Source organism: Pan paniscus, chromosome 3, assembly GCF_029289425.2.
Source record: "Pan paniscus chromosome 3, NHGRI_mPanPan1-v2.0_pri, whole genome shotgun sequence".
Classification (NCBI taxonomy): Eukaryota; Metazoa; Chordata; class Mammalia; order Primates; family Hominidae; genus Pan; species Pan paniscus.
In genome coordinates, this window is record NC_073252.2 from 147,423,452 (window position 1) to 147,438,638 (window position 15,187).

General features: G+C 36.1%; 1 protein-coding gene and 1 long non-coding RNA gene across 26 annotated transcripts in view; one reads left to right on the forward strand and one right to left on the reverse strand.

Annotated features, from left to right (window-relative positions):
• The window catches only part of IQCM (IQ motif containing M), a 465,249-nt gene that overhangs the window by 199,915 nt on the left and 250,147 nt on the right, over positions 1–15,187 (reverse strand). For all 25 annotated transcript variants that reach the window (XM_055111895.1, XM_055111891.1, XM_055111884.1 and 22 more), the window contains 2 exons: positions 13,256–13,454; positions 2,691–2,835 (listed from right to left, as the gene is read on the reverse strand). In XM_055111895.1, the coding sequence (XP_054967870.1) occupies positions 2,691–2,835; positions 13,256–13,454 (344 nt within the window). The remainder of the gene's footprint in view (positions 1–2,690; positions 2,836–13,255; positions 13,455–15,187) is intronic.
• LOC129397637 (uncharacterized) overlaps positions 1–15,187 on the forward strand; it is a 51,003-nt gene that overhangs the window by 28,918 nt on the left and 6,898 nt on the right. The window lies entirely within an intron of this gene.

The window sequence follows — 15,187 nt, forward strand, 5'->3', positions numbered from 1 at the left end:
TAGACCTTTATTAGTATCTCCTTGAATTAATCACTTTATATGTTTCTCACAAGATAATATTGATGTACCTATTAATATTATGACTTTGAAACTGTATAATTGATAACAGTGCCCTTAACCTGTATATTATGCCCTATGAGCAAACTTTCAGCAACATGCAAGGAGAATTAGTATTCAAGGATGATATATTTAGGGTAAATATAAAACTTAAATCATGAAAATTAATGAAATTTTCTGATCATTGAAAGATGCTTAAAAAGTGTATAGGTAACTGCCAAATATCACCCAATTAGCCATCAACACACGGAAAGGATGAAGAATTTTCTAAGTAACATGAAGACAAATTAGAACTTGCAAATTCTGTCTCTATTGAGTTACTTTCCCCTCAATGTAAATGATGCTCTGGTTGGTAATTCTTTAAATTATTCATTTACCAATTTCTGTTCTACTGTTCAGCTCCTATGTTGGACAGACCACCATCTGTCCTAACTGGACTCCTTTATTCTGTTTTTGCCACATGTTAGCCTATTCTCAACAAAATTACCAGAGCGATGTCTGCGACACAAGTTGCTTCATAGTCCTCTGTTCCCAATCCTCCAATGGCTTCCCAATTCTCTCAAGGTAAAATGCAATCGTCTATAAAGCTTGACATAACCTGTGCTCCCCACTACCTTTCCAATTTCATTTTGCTCTGCTGTCCAGTCACAAACTTCATTCCAGTAATACTAGTCTCCTGGCTTTCTCCAAGACTAGCCGCCTCCAAAGTAAGGCCTTTGTGCTTGCTGCTCCCTCTGCTTAGAACCTTCTTCCCCCATAGTCCACCTGGCTTATCCCTTACTATCTATAAGACTTTTACTGAAAAAGCTTCTCAGCTAGAAAGCACCAGAGTCCAGGCTGGAAAACAGAAATCACATTAATTATTTTTTTCAAACTGAGGGGATATTTTAGGATGCAAAAATATGGAAATCTGCATTACAAATTGAGAAGGAGAAATCATGGAAAGAAAGTAAAGCTATGAAAAATAAGCAACATTCCATAACGTTAAAAAATCAATTAAGTGATAGTTTTGGGTATGAAGAGAAGACTAATTGAGTAAAATAGTAGGAGCATTTTGGAAAGGATATGTGATTTGGAAGTCAGCAGCTAAAAATTAAAGTGGATGGAAAAGAAAATGTGGTCAGTGTAATAACTGTAAGGTTTTAGTATATATTTTGATAAGTATTATGAAATCAGTACATTCATATTAGATTATATAATATAAACTACTATTCATAAAAAAATACTAAGATCTTCCTAATTTTCTACTAGTGGTATGGAGAGTTTACGGGCAAAAGTCTTAAAATCTGACTCTCACTCTCTCTCTCGGTTCTATAAGTAAAAGGAGTCCAAGTAGCTTCTTAATGGGAGAAGGATCTTCTCTATCACTGCCTCTCTCTCTCTCTTCTCATTTTCTCATTCTTTCTTCTTCCTGTCTTCCCATCTCTCCAACACTTTGCTGCTTTCTGCTCTTTTCTCTAGAAACCAGGCTGTTGGGCTGGGCTGGATGAACTGATCCAGCAACCTCTGACTTATATAAAACAATCTCTCTCTCTTTTCTCTTTCTCCTCTCTCTCTGACTTCTTCCTCCCTCTACCTCTAGCCACAGAAAAGAAACTATTCTAACTCAAAGAGTTCTGGTTATCTGCAAATAGCTTTTAGCACATAATTTTATCATAACTTAATGAAAACTATCATTTTAACAAATATTTTTGAGCCCTTCTTATAAACCAGGCATTTGCTAGATAGTGAGTATTTACTGATAAATATAACAGACATAATCCCTTTCTTCATGGAACTTACAGTCTTAAATGTAAAATAAATACTGTATGACTAGCTGAGACTACCAACATTTTCACATTTTTACCAATAAAGCAGTAAGACAATGATTCCATTTAAATATAACTTACTTGTGTCATTTTTTTAGTCAAGAAACTGGCTCTAATAATCTATCCTAATCCTAAGCAATACTGAATTCATTAAATATAAATATAAATTGGGATCTCTGAAAATTAAGATATAAATGAGATAATTTGTTCTATGAATAGAATTCTAACACTAATAAGCAATGTGTTGTTTAGTAGGCTCGGTGTCCATTAACTATTATTCTGGTATATACAATTTTTCTTTGTGCAGCTACCCCTCCTCCAATGAACACAGTTTCTGTGCAACTCTCAAGCAGGATTCCCTACCTTCCCACCGCAAAGTGTTGGATTTATGATTCAAGCTATATGTATCAGTTGCTGTCTCCCTGGAATATGAATTTAAAGCATAGCAACAAAGAGTCTTTAAGTGGTAGGGGCTTATCTATCCCCCAGAGGCAAGTTGAGATTATCCCTTATTTCCTGCTCCCTAGATCTCTGAAGCAGTTGTGTTTCATATTCAGTCTGAAATCTAATTGTTTCACTATCTTTGCAATATTCTCCTGTTAAATTTCCTTTTTGCTTTGGATAGCTAAAATGAGTTTTCTGCTACTTGCAGAGGATCCAAATAAATTAATTCAAATATACAACATGCTAACTTAAAATGCAAATTGCTTACAGCAATATAAAATATAATCTACCTTTGCTTTCTACAGGTAATTATATTTAAAATTCCAATGGCTAAATTAACTCCAAACTTAAATTCAAACCAGAAGTGTCTGCATCACTTACATTTTTTTCGGTCCATCCACTCCTCTAGCTCTGCTAAGTTGAGAATTTGTCTTGTCCTCCAAAGACCATGTCGATATCTAACACGGTGGATTAGTCTGCCATACATGTTAATAACTGCTTTCATATCCGGTCCATGATCCAAAGCCTACAAAGACAGAAAAGCTCCTTATATATTTCTGGTATTTATATTTAATTTGATTTTGCCTCTTTCATTTAGTCTATTTCACCTAGTTTCTAAGATTATGGGTGTATTTATTGTTTATTGCCTAGGTTGGCTAAATATACTCATTGTAGAGTAATATAATCTCCCTGAAGTTCAGAGATTTCCATTATGAATTGCTTTGTCATTATATATTCATACTTCCCATAGAATAGAACTTCCAATATTGGCTTCTTTCACAGACACTTCCTATACTTGTGTCCAGATTTCCATAATATGTAGCCCACTCTGCCAGAAACGATGTAGTCTTATTAAGGTATTATTCTGTAATAGATGATTCTTGTCTAAGAAGTCCACTCTGGGTGCTCAAATCTTTGTCTCTTATTTCCTTGGGAAATTATACATTCATGTCCTTTACCTATTTTTCCCTGGGCTTTTTAAGGTTTTTTTGTTGTTGTTGATTTCTAAAAGTCTCTTTGAATATTCAAGAAATTAACCCTTTTCAGCGTATGTGCAAATTTTGTTTTATTAGTTTACCTGTGACTACATTCTTCTGTGTATGCATTTTCAACATTCCACCAGAACAGTTTTTTTATTAAAGTTTTAAATATTTACCTATTTCAAATTTGTTTCCTCTTTTCTAAAGAGCCATTCCCTTTTAGTTAACAAGTCAATTATTTTTACATTTTACATTTTCTGGCTTATTAATGTCTCTATATATCTTTATTAATTCCTTTCTAAATAATATTTAGATTTATTTTCCTGTTCTTGACTTCTTAAAGGCTTAATTTTTAAATTTTTCATTATTTCTTGTTTGTTTAGGAATGTGTTTACATTTACACATTTTTCGCTGAGTTGGCTTTCCTTTTCTGTGTTTTGCATACCGTATTATAAATGAAAAAAACTGAAGCAGAAAATCTTTAAAAACTTTCCCAAGGCCCCATAGCCAGTAAGTTGTATCATTGGTTTTGAAACTAGCATAGAGGCATTCCAGAGCCCACTTAATTGTATTCTACATTCCTTTTAATTTCGTGTTTTCATCCCTTTTTTTTTTTCTTGAGACGGAGTCTCGGTCTGTTACTAGGCTGGAGTGCACCTCTGCCTCCTGAGTTCAAGCGATTCTCATGTCTCAGCCCCTGGAGTAGCTGGGACTACAGGCACTCACCACCATGACCGGCTAATTTCTGTATTTTTGTAGAGGTGGAGTTTCACCATGTTAGCCAGGATGGTCTCGATCTCCTGACCTCATGATCTGCCCACCTCGGCCTCCCAAAGTGCTGGGATTACAGGCATGAGCCACCGCACCTGGCCGTGTTTGCATCCATTCTACAAGATTTTTTGTTTGTTTGTTTGTTTCCTAGCATATTTCATATTACACATTAATTTTTTCTTTTCTTTTCTTTCTTTCTTTTTTTTTGAGACAGAGTGTCGCTCTGTCGCCCAGGCTGGAGTGCAGTGGCGCGATCTCGGCTCACTGCAAGCTCCACCTCGCGGGTTCACGCCATTCTCCTGCCTCAGCCTCCAGAGCAGCTGGGACTACAGGCGCCCCCCACCACGCCCGGCTAATTTTTTGTATTTTTAGCAGAGACGGGGTTTCACCGTGTTAGCCAGGATGGTCTGGATCTCCTGACCTCGTGATCCGCCTGCCTCGGCTTCCCAAAGTGCTGTGATTACAGGCGTGAGCCACTGCACCCGGCCCATATTACACATTGTTTTTCTTGTTTCTGTCGTGTTATTTTCTGTTTATGTGAAATAATATTTTTTGTTTATTTGAATGAAAAATTAATTAGCATAATTTTATTACCCTCCTCTTCTCCTTTCTCCTTCCATCTAATAGCAGATTCTGGATGTTTGCTAATGTCTCTCAACATTTAATAACATTTTTCAATGTGTATTTTTAATCTGCCTTTTGTTCAATAGGCTTTTTAAAAAAATAATAATAAATTGATCGCACTTTTGGCACATTCCCTACATATGAATCTTAGTGGGAGGCAGAACTCACTTCCCACAATTTGAAGCCAAAAGTCAGGTGCTCATGACTCATACCTCTTCTGTTGCTAGGATGCACACACGTGAACTTCATCCATTATCTCCACCAATCCCAAACTTTGAATGGAAACAAATAATGCTTTTAAGAGTGAAACAGTGGGAAATCTATTTGTGTGATAGAGTAACTGTAGTACCAATATACATTTTTCAAGGGCAGCATTTGTAAAGTCAGGAACACCCTTGATTCAGTGTCTGCATCAAACTCTTTCTGTATAGGATTTGGCTGGATTACTGGGAGCTACCCAGCCTTTACTATTCCTTTATGTTTATGAACTTAGTTCTCTAGACCTCTGTACAGTATCCTATTCAACATCTTTCTGCTTAAATCTATAAGTGGATTTCTTTTGCTTATAATTAAGAATCAAGCAGTTTTTTTATTGTATCTTTAAAACCTGAATAGAAAAGTTCCCTCTTAGAATGTGCTACTTGGACAGATGATGTTTCTGAGAAAAGGAAGGGCATTGGGCAACCACCGACTTCAATTTGAGTACCTTTTCCTCTGAATGTAACAACTCTTTTGGGGAACACAACCTATCTTCTAAGGGAGCCCTTTTCAGATCTCAGGCATTTGGAAGGTTACCTAGGGCGTTTCATGGTTAGGAAGTTGAGCCAGAGAAAATGACAATGGTCCATCCATGTGGTTTTTATTACAGGGAGTGTCCCTCCCAGGCTTTCGCATGGAAATATGCTTCAGCTATTGTGCTAGTACATTTCAGCATGTAAATCTTTCACTATAAGTCTAAATATTTCTCAAGGTAGAATTTATCAGAAAAAAAGTACAAATTTCTACTTACAACAGCAATATTGCAATATAAAGAGTTATTATAAATTACTGATTATAATATTCCAATTTCTGTTATCTTAATGGACAAATGTATTATACTTATCAACATTTAATAAAATTTTCCGGTATTTATTTCAGTTTGTTTTTGCTTGATATGGTCATGTCTTTTTTTTTTCTTAAGTAATTTATTCATTGTTTGGAGAATTCCGCCATCATATGACCCTTAGTAGGACTTAATTTCCGTTAGTGTGTTTCTTACCAGTTTGTAAGAGATTTTTATATGTTAGGCTTTTTTAAACTTTGTGTCATATTTCAGCAATTATTTTGCCAGTTTGACTTTTAAATTTGAAAAAAGATTCTATAGACCTATAAGAAGATATCTTGACCACATTTGTTGATTGAAGTCTCACCTTGTCTAAGCATTTAGGTATGAAAATATCAAAAAAATCTTTATTCAAAAGCCTTATAAAAACAAAAGGGAAAATGTTTTAAAATGGCAAAACCTATACACAGTGAAATAAAAATTGAACATTCTAAATAGTTATCTCGATCGCACACACATAAACACACACTTACAAATATACAAGCCACAAATACCATTAAGTGTGAATCTTATATTCACTTCCCCATCCACTAAGAAACTAGCGAAGACCTTATCCATGCATAGCTACTGGACATGTGTCTCTCCTAGATTTGGTTCCTCTTGCCCTCTTTCAGGCCTCTCCTCTGTGTCACTGTTGCTTGCTGTACTCATTTTGATCTGAGTCAAAGAGATTATTTTTACTGCTACCTGAAGCATATGCCTCAATCACTCTATGTCTAATTGCTCAGTATAGAAACTGTTAAATAAACATTCTTGGTCAACTTTATATCATTAAATATAAAGTTGACTTTATATCATTAAATATAAATAAAAATATATTGTTTTCTCCCAGTGTACTCTGAAAAATGTTAAATAGCAGCTCCTGATTGCCATAGAAAGGGTGCCTCTCTATAGGCCGTGGTTCTTGGCTTCATGTCTCCGATGTGAGCTCACCCGGATTAGCTCTACTAGCGTCAGGTGGGAGTATTATCTAGCCTTGGCTTTCGGCAGGAAACTCCAATGTTCATGTTGAGCCTGATCTGAGAAAAGACTTCACCATTTGCAATAATTGGACACTTCTGGTACCAGAATGGCCTCGTTTTATAGTGCTCTGGAGCTAGACAGCCTTATGTTTGATTCTCAGAATTCATTCTCAACTATGTCACTTGCAAGATGTCCAATTTTGGGTAATTATGTTACATCTCCATGCCTCATTTTTCATAATTACTAAAGAAAATTATACAACCTGGAGAAAAGCTACTACTCCAATTCTTGATCACCAACCTCAATGGGGTTCTCAAAGTGGCCTGGAATTTCATGCACGCTTTTTAAGGCATCTCTCTGCCATTTTCTGTATTACCTCAATCTCCTCGAACATTCAAACCCATCTAAATGCTTACTCTCACCAAATGGCCCAATTCCTTACTTCACAAAGGAAGAAAAAACAATTAGTTTATTGCAACCCCAACTTCCCACCGGCAAGTCTAAACACTTAGCTGCATCTACACACCTTCTCCTGCAACAATGGAGAAATATGTTTCCTCTCACTTAACGCTAATCTTGTCAAGTAAATTAGAAATCCACCCCCTCCAATCTCCTTAAAGTCCGTATAATATGGATTATCTTCATCTTTCTTGTATTGACAACCTTTCCCTCTTACTGGCTTCTTCCAATGAGCATTTAAGCATACATAAATATTTTTTATCTTAAACTATCCTTCTCTAAACTTCATAGTGCCTCAATTTATCTACTGCAGATGTTTTCACTGCATGAACTTACTGTTTCTAAAGCCAGAAAATTCTGTCTAGCAGCATTGGAGACTATGGATCTAACACTTTTCCTTGTACTGCCTTTCAAGTTCCTTGATCTAGCACATTCTGGTTTTCTTCTTACCTCTCTGGTTACTACTTTAGTGTTTGTGGAATACTCATCTTCTGCTTCCCCTTGAACACCAACCAGTTTCTCTCAATCTTTCTTTTTATGATTCTCTCTTTACTCTATATAGTCTCCCTAGACAATGACATTGACTTTCATGGCTCCAGTTAGTATCAGTAACAATGATTCTCAAATCTATGGGTGGTGGCAGGTTTCAAGGAGGGCATCCTTGGTCAGGGAGCTGCATCAGCATATTTAGAAGAGGTTTCTCAAATTTCAAATCCCTCCTGGACCCAAAATGCTGTTATGTATCCTTCACTCGTTTGAAAATAATTTATTAAAAACATGTATTAGGCTCCTAGTATGGGCCAAGAATGTACAAGACTTTGCGAATAGATTAAAGATCAGGAAAGATAAAATTTCTGTTTTTAGGGAGTTACATTTTAGTGAAAGGAGCAATAATCTAATAAACAAATATATGTTAGGTGGTAGTAAGTGCCATGAAGAACAATAAAGTGTTTTAAAAGAGACAGGGAGTGATTAGAGAGTTATTTTCTACAGGTTAGTATGGGGCAGCTTTTCGATAATGTGACAATGAGCAGAGACCTGAATGAAGTAAAGGAGCATCACCTGGGGGAAGAGCTTTCTCAGAAATATGATGAGATTCATTGCCAAAATGAGGTACTTTTATAGATGAGAGGGTTTTACATTCTTCTTCCGTGAAAGAATTTAAGAACTACTGATAAATCCCAAGTCTTTCTATATGGCCCAATTCCCTTCTGAATTTTGGACCCATATACTCAACTGCTTCCCAGACATCTCAAGGATTTCCCACAGAAGTTTTAAACTCAGTGTTGAAAACTGGACTCAGTGTTAAAAACACAGTGTTGAAAATTGGACTCTACCTTCGTTCCTTTCTTCTGCTCCCTCTTGCCTGCCCTTTCCCTTAAATTCCGCATTTCTCAACCATACACCAGATTGCTCAAGACAAGAACCTGGGAATCATTCTTGACTCCACCCTCTTCCTTATCTCCAAATACAACCAAACCCAAAGTCCTATCAACTGTCCATTTCCCCATCACCACCATGCACTGGATTACTGAAAAAGCATACTAGTTGTTTTACCTCCATTTTGTCACCCTCTGCTCCCAATCCATTGTCCAAAGTCAGTAATTTTTCAAAAATACAAATCTATTGGTGTCACTGATCTATTTTAAAGGCATCCGTTCTCAGACACCAAGTATAAACTCCTTATTAAGTTTTCTAAGAACGTTATTAATCTGATTCCTACCTTCAGCTTCCTTTACTGCCATTGTCCTCCCAGCTATGCCCCAGCCCCTTAAATGTAAATAGCTCACCTAAGCTCATTGATATTGTCTTTCCTGTGCCTCTCAGCCTCCCAGTATACCTGACAAAATAAAGCCTCACCCTCCAGATCTCAGTTTAGTGGTCTTATCCAATTGCCACATCAAACACACTTGGGGTTAAATGGCCTTTCTAAATGCTCTAATGATACCTAAGACTTCTTTCAGTTGTCTGCATTGCTCACTAGACTATGTATGCTCTTCACACACCAGGCAGGAAATTGGACCCAGTATATAGTAACTATTATCAAATCAAAAAATACATATGTTATTGAATAAATGAACATAGGTCTCCAGGTACTTGTGAGTGTTAGCACACGTTATGTAATAAAACTGTTCTATACAACAGGAGTCCCCAACCAACTGGTCTGTGGCCTGTTGGGAACCAGGCTTCACAGCAGGAGGTGAATTGTGGGTGAGAGAGCATTACTGCCTGAGCTCCTTCTCCTGTCAGGTCAGTGGCAGCATTAGATTCTCACAGGAGCTAGAACCCTATTGTGAACTGCACATGCAGGGGATCCAGGTTGTGTGCTCTTAATGAGAATCTAATGCCTGATGATCTGAAGCAGAACAGTTTCATCCTGAAAATATCCCTGCCCCTGCTCTGGTCCATGGAAAAATTGACTTCCACAAAACTGGTCCCTGGCACCAAAAAGGTTGGGGATTGCTGCTATACAAGGTGACCTGTCCTATAGGCTTCATGAATAGATTCAGATTTTGTTATTATTTCTGTTTTGTTCTTTTGAGATAATGATAGGAAATTCCTACTTTATCAAATTTTCAAAGAATTCTATAACCTCCAAAATATTGAAGACCATGGAGTTATTCTTATGGTAATATTGAAACTCAGATTCTCCAGGGCTGTTCCAAATTTATTGATTCAACAAATATTTATTAAAAGCCAATTTCAAACACTTTTTATTATTGTAGCTATCAACCATTCCAATGTCCTGGAATTTCAACATTTTTAGCCAATAGCAATAGAATATATTTAATTTAGGATTAAAACTTAAAAATTATAAATATTTAGAGAAAAATATTGAAATTAAGTAAGAGCCTAGAAGCGTTACATCGAGGGACATACCCTGTTTTGTGTCTTTATAATTTTTAATATCATTATTACTTATACCAAAACACATGCAAACAAATAGCACAAAAATTTTTAAAGGAAAAGGACATTTTTAATTGTGGAAAAAATATTCATATTAAAATATAGCAATCTCTGTGGTCTTTCGATGTATGACAGGTAAGATAATTTGATGCTGCTTCACTATTTCCAAAGAATTTCAAACTAAATTTTTCATAGGGAATGGAAATTGTGCAGTCTCTTGAGTAATCTTAAACTTCTAGCAGACATTCTAGCAGACACTGTCCACAGCAACAAACTCTGAAGTGGCAGTAAAGCAATATGACTATGGAAGTCTCCCAGCGGAGGGACTGCCACAGTTCTGACAATTATCCAGTGATTTGCTGTGCACCCTCTAGAGCAGAAAGTTATCAAGAATTCCCCCAACAGCAACCCTTCACACAGGCACAGTCTAGGAAACTTACTATTAACTGCATTACAGGCTGTCACACCAGGATTTTGACAGTAGGCAAAACAACTTTAACCACATCAACAAAGCAATCATCCAACAGACAAAGCACCATGCCAATGATGGAATAAAAAAGAAAATCAATGATTGTAACAAATTTTATAACCAAGTAAAAGTCAACAATCTACTTTATATTGGCTCTGATCCTTTAAAAAGTACTTTTTTATCTCAAATTCTATCTCCGTATAGAAATTCAGCATTTTCCTTATCAATTAAATCACTCCTTTTCACCCTCATCTTTGGCCCATTCTTTCTCTCTCAATTTTTTAGATTCATTTTTGTGCCAGAGGTTATGAATGATTCTACAATTATTTCTGATATTAGGAAATGCTATAATTAAATTATATAGCATGTATCAAATGTGTGTAGACAGAACTTTAAGGATGTGTGTGTGTGATCTCCTTAGACTGCCATGATAAACTTCTACAATTATATCAATTCATCCACTCAATAGGTATTTGTGGAGTGCCTACATATAATCAAATACAATAGGTATTTGTTGAGTGCCTACTACATACTAAACACCATTCTAGGCATTTGAATACAGAAACAAACAAGACAGATACCTGTCTTCATGGAGTTTGCAATCTATCTAGCCAAACTGAAAAATATATGTATACAAAGAGATAAACAAGAAAAAATAGTAGACCATACATGCATACAGTTAAAGTGATGGAGTATATATTATGTGTCAAGATAGTCTGTGGTGCTATGAATAGAAAAATAAAGAGTACGTACTTCCAAATAAGTCATATAAACCATACTGTCCATATCAAACATGTAAACAGATGACAACAATCTAAAGAACTGGCACAATAATGACCAGAAAAATGGAGAGATCAGCTCTGCTTGATGGACCAGAGAGGGTGTCTAAGTGAATACACTTTAGGAAGATCTTGAAAGATGAATTGGAGTTTATCAGAAGATAAGGAAGGCAGAGGAGAGAACAGCATGAAAATATAAGATGACAAGAAACAATCAAGATTTGCAGTTTGCTAAAACACAGAGAATGTGTCAGGGGGTATCATGTGATGAAGCTTAACAAAAGGCAAGAGCCAAAACAGGGAGGTCGTGTGTACTATGTTATAGTTCCTACTATATCCTGTAAGCAATATAGGTCTTCAAAAAGATTGTAAGAAATGGAATAAGGTAATAATAGTGGAATTTTTCAAATATGGCACATGGCAGATAGATTTGACAGAAGTAGGTCTGTAGGCATGGAGATCAATTAGGAAACTATTGCAATTCTCCATGTAAGGGTAGATGAATGAAAGTTCTGACAAGAAGCACAAAGAAGAGCAGTTCAACAAATGTCATGAAAGTGGAACCAGTTGAATATGGGAGTGAAAAAGTTGAAAGAATCTAAGAGACATCCAGGTTTATGGCTTGAACAATGAGTGGTAGAACAGTTTATCAATATAGATAGTTACAGAAAAGAAAGAGCTTTGTGGAGTAAGAAAATTAGTTCATTTCTCATTTTGGAGAAATTTAAGTCTAATTTAACCATGGATCTGTCAATGTCTTAGACAGACATGGGTTTGAATTCTAGCTCTTTCACTTACCAGCTGTTTGACTTTGGGCAAATAATTTGCTTCATTTTTTTCAGCAATGAAATAGATATAGCAGCTACCTTACAAAATTATGGGATTAAGTATATGGAGTGTTTACCTTTTGCCAGAGTTTTACATGTATTATCATGTTTAATCAGAACTACATATGTGATTCCCATACATATTAATTTATACATGTTAGTACATGTAAAAATTTATACCCAGAGATAGGCAGATGGATTAACTCTAACAGTATCACCACATTGTCAGAGAAATGTGTTCAGGATGCCCACTGCAAATCTATTCCAGAGGTTTTTCCCAGAAGATCAAGGAATTGGAGTGGGCACTACTAATCTATTTTATTTATAGTTGATTTCCCAAATTCCTTATTAGCAGTAAAACTTTAGCCCTTTAAGATGAGGACATTTAGGATTCTCTCAAAGGTTTTCCAAGATGGACCCACTTAGGTTCGTCTGCATTTGCCCAGCCAAAATGGGTGTGCATTATTTATTTTAAAAATCAGAATTGCAATCTATGAAAGTTGACCAGGTAGATATTTGTATACGTGTGTAATTCTTTTGAAATTGGACATTTATGCACTGCAAGAGTACCCAGGAGTGTGGGAAGTGAAGGAAAGTTGCTCTAAACAGAAAATGAACAGACAGCAAAGAAGAAACAACTTCAGTGCAAAGTTATTTCAAAATATCCTTGTTTAAGAATAGGTGGTCCCAGAATTGCTAAGTTAAGGATAAGTGAGGCCTTTTGTTCAGAGTCTCCAACTTTGCACAGCCTAAAAACTGTCATCATAACAGATTATTCATCACATTTTCTTAAAGTATGTACACTAAAAAATAGCTGGATGTGGTGGCAGGCACCTGTAATCCCAGCTACTCAGGAGGCTGAGGCAGGAGAATCGCTTGAACCCAGCAGGCAGAGGTTGCAGTGAGCCAAGATCACGCCATTGCACTCCAGCCTGGACAACAACAGCAAAACTCTATCTCCAAAAAAAAAAGTATGTACATTGACCAGATGACTATTCAAAATTCTACTGAATTGAATCTAATGAGAAATTTTAAACACATTATAATATCTGATGGATATCTTACCTTGGTCATTACTCTTTGCAATCTTTTCCGTTCAAGCCATCCCCTGACATGTGCCTGCATGATGGTGACCATTCTAATCAATTTTGGGGTAATCATGAATTTTTTTCTTTCTCGGAACACTTGGAAGATTTCTATGTGTGGTCCAATTCTTTTAACTTTACTGTCAAGTTTATCAGTTTTATTTGGAGTACCTTTTATCCTAAAAATAAAACAAATTTCTTATTATACATAATATGAAAAATTAACACTTCCACAAACAGTTTTAAATTATTTCAATGATGAATACATTGAAATAGGAAATATATTATAACTTGTACATATAATTCAATGTATGATATCACCAGGACATGTCAATAAGGACCTCCAAAGAAGGTTGAATATGCCAAGACCAATATTACATGGATAAAACTAACCTTCTAATGAAAAGAAATCCAAAAGAAAGTGAATTTGTCAGTCTATCTACAACTACTCCAAAGAGAATGTTTTCATATGACACGGCAGTTTAGTTCAAATAATTTTCCTGTCCCAGAAGCTATTTTAAACTACAGAGTACTTCAAAATTATTTAATTATTTGGCACTGATATGCTGTTAACCAAACATCATCAGAAAAGTAACTTTGATTCAAATGCTTTGAATTGAGAGTCTCTGTACTATGGTGGTAGGATCATGGCCTATAGGATCAGCAGATGGGAAAGGTGATACTGCAAACGATGACCAGTCTGCAATACGGCTATGGGTGACTGTGGTAGTTAATAATGAGTGTCAACTTGACCAGATTGAAGGAACAAAGTATTGATCCTGAGTGTGTCTGTGAGGATGTTGCCAAAGGAGATTAACATTTAAGTCAGTGGGCTGGGAAAGACAGACCCACCCTTAATCTGGGTGGGCACAATCTAATCAGCTGCCAGTGCAGCTAGAATATAAGCAGGCAGAAAGATGTGAAAAGACAGACTGGCCTAGTCTCCTAGGCTATATCTTTCTTCCATACTGGTTGCCTCCTCAAACATCAGACTCCAAGTCCTTCAGTCTTGAAATCCGACTGGCTCTCCTTGCTCCTCAGCCTGCAGACGGCCTATCGTGGGACCTCCTTATGGTCATGTGAGTTAATACTTAATAAATTCCTATATATATATATATATTCCATTAGTTCTGTCCCTCTAGAGAACCCTAATACAGTGACCCTAGCAGCAATTAATAACATTTGAGAAAACTGAAGATTTACTACCATTAACAGATTATCTGTAATCTTAGTAACCTTGTGTCAGCTTTTTCTTTATATGTTTATACCTGTTATGTTTTACATATGATAGCCAGTTTTTTTTCAAAGTCTTCCAAAGTCCAAAGTCTAGTTCTCTTGTAATTTTTGGCATATAAAAATGCTTTCTTCTTCTTAATGTTTTTATTTCTTCCCTCTCACAAATGGAGTTCCACTGACTGAGATGCCCAGGTCAATTCATTCATCAGGGCTGAGTCTTGCCCCAAAAATGATCTGTACCTACACCTCTGAATCCCAGACCCAAGTTTCTTGATTCTCAGAGTGAATCTCTGACTCACATTCACTCTGTTTTTACATATTTTCTTAGTCTGTTTTATTTAATTTTATGTTGTTTATTCTTAAGTCTTGTTCTGTTTTGTACATGGCTATTATTTTTATTCTCTTGGTAACTGAAATGTGGAGTATGATTTTGATTATTTGACCCAGCCACAAAGTCTCTGTTCGGTGGTACATGGCAGGAAATCCCAGTTCTGTCTTTTCATATTTGTCTTTCTGTAGTTATTATTGAAGCTTGTACTATCTCCTGATATTCTCTATATTGTATGTCATTTGAACACTAGCATAACGCCATTTTTGAACACTAGTTTGAATATCATTCAAGAGAAAATTTCCCACCCACTGGAATGGAGATCAGCCCCAGATTAAGAAATTTTCA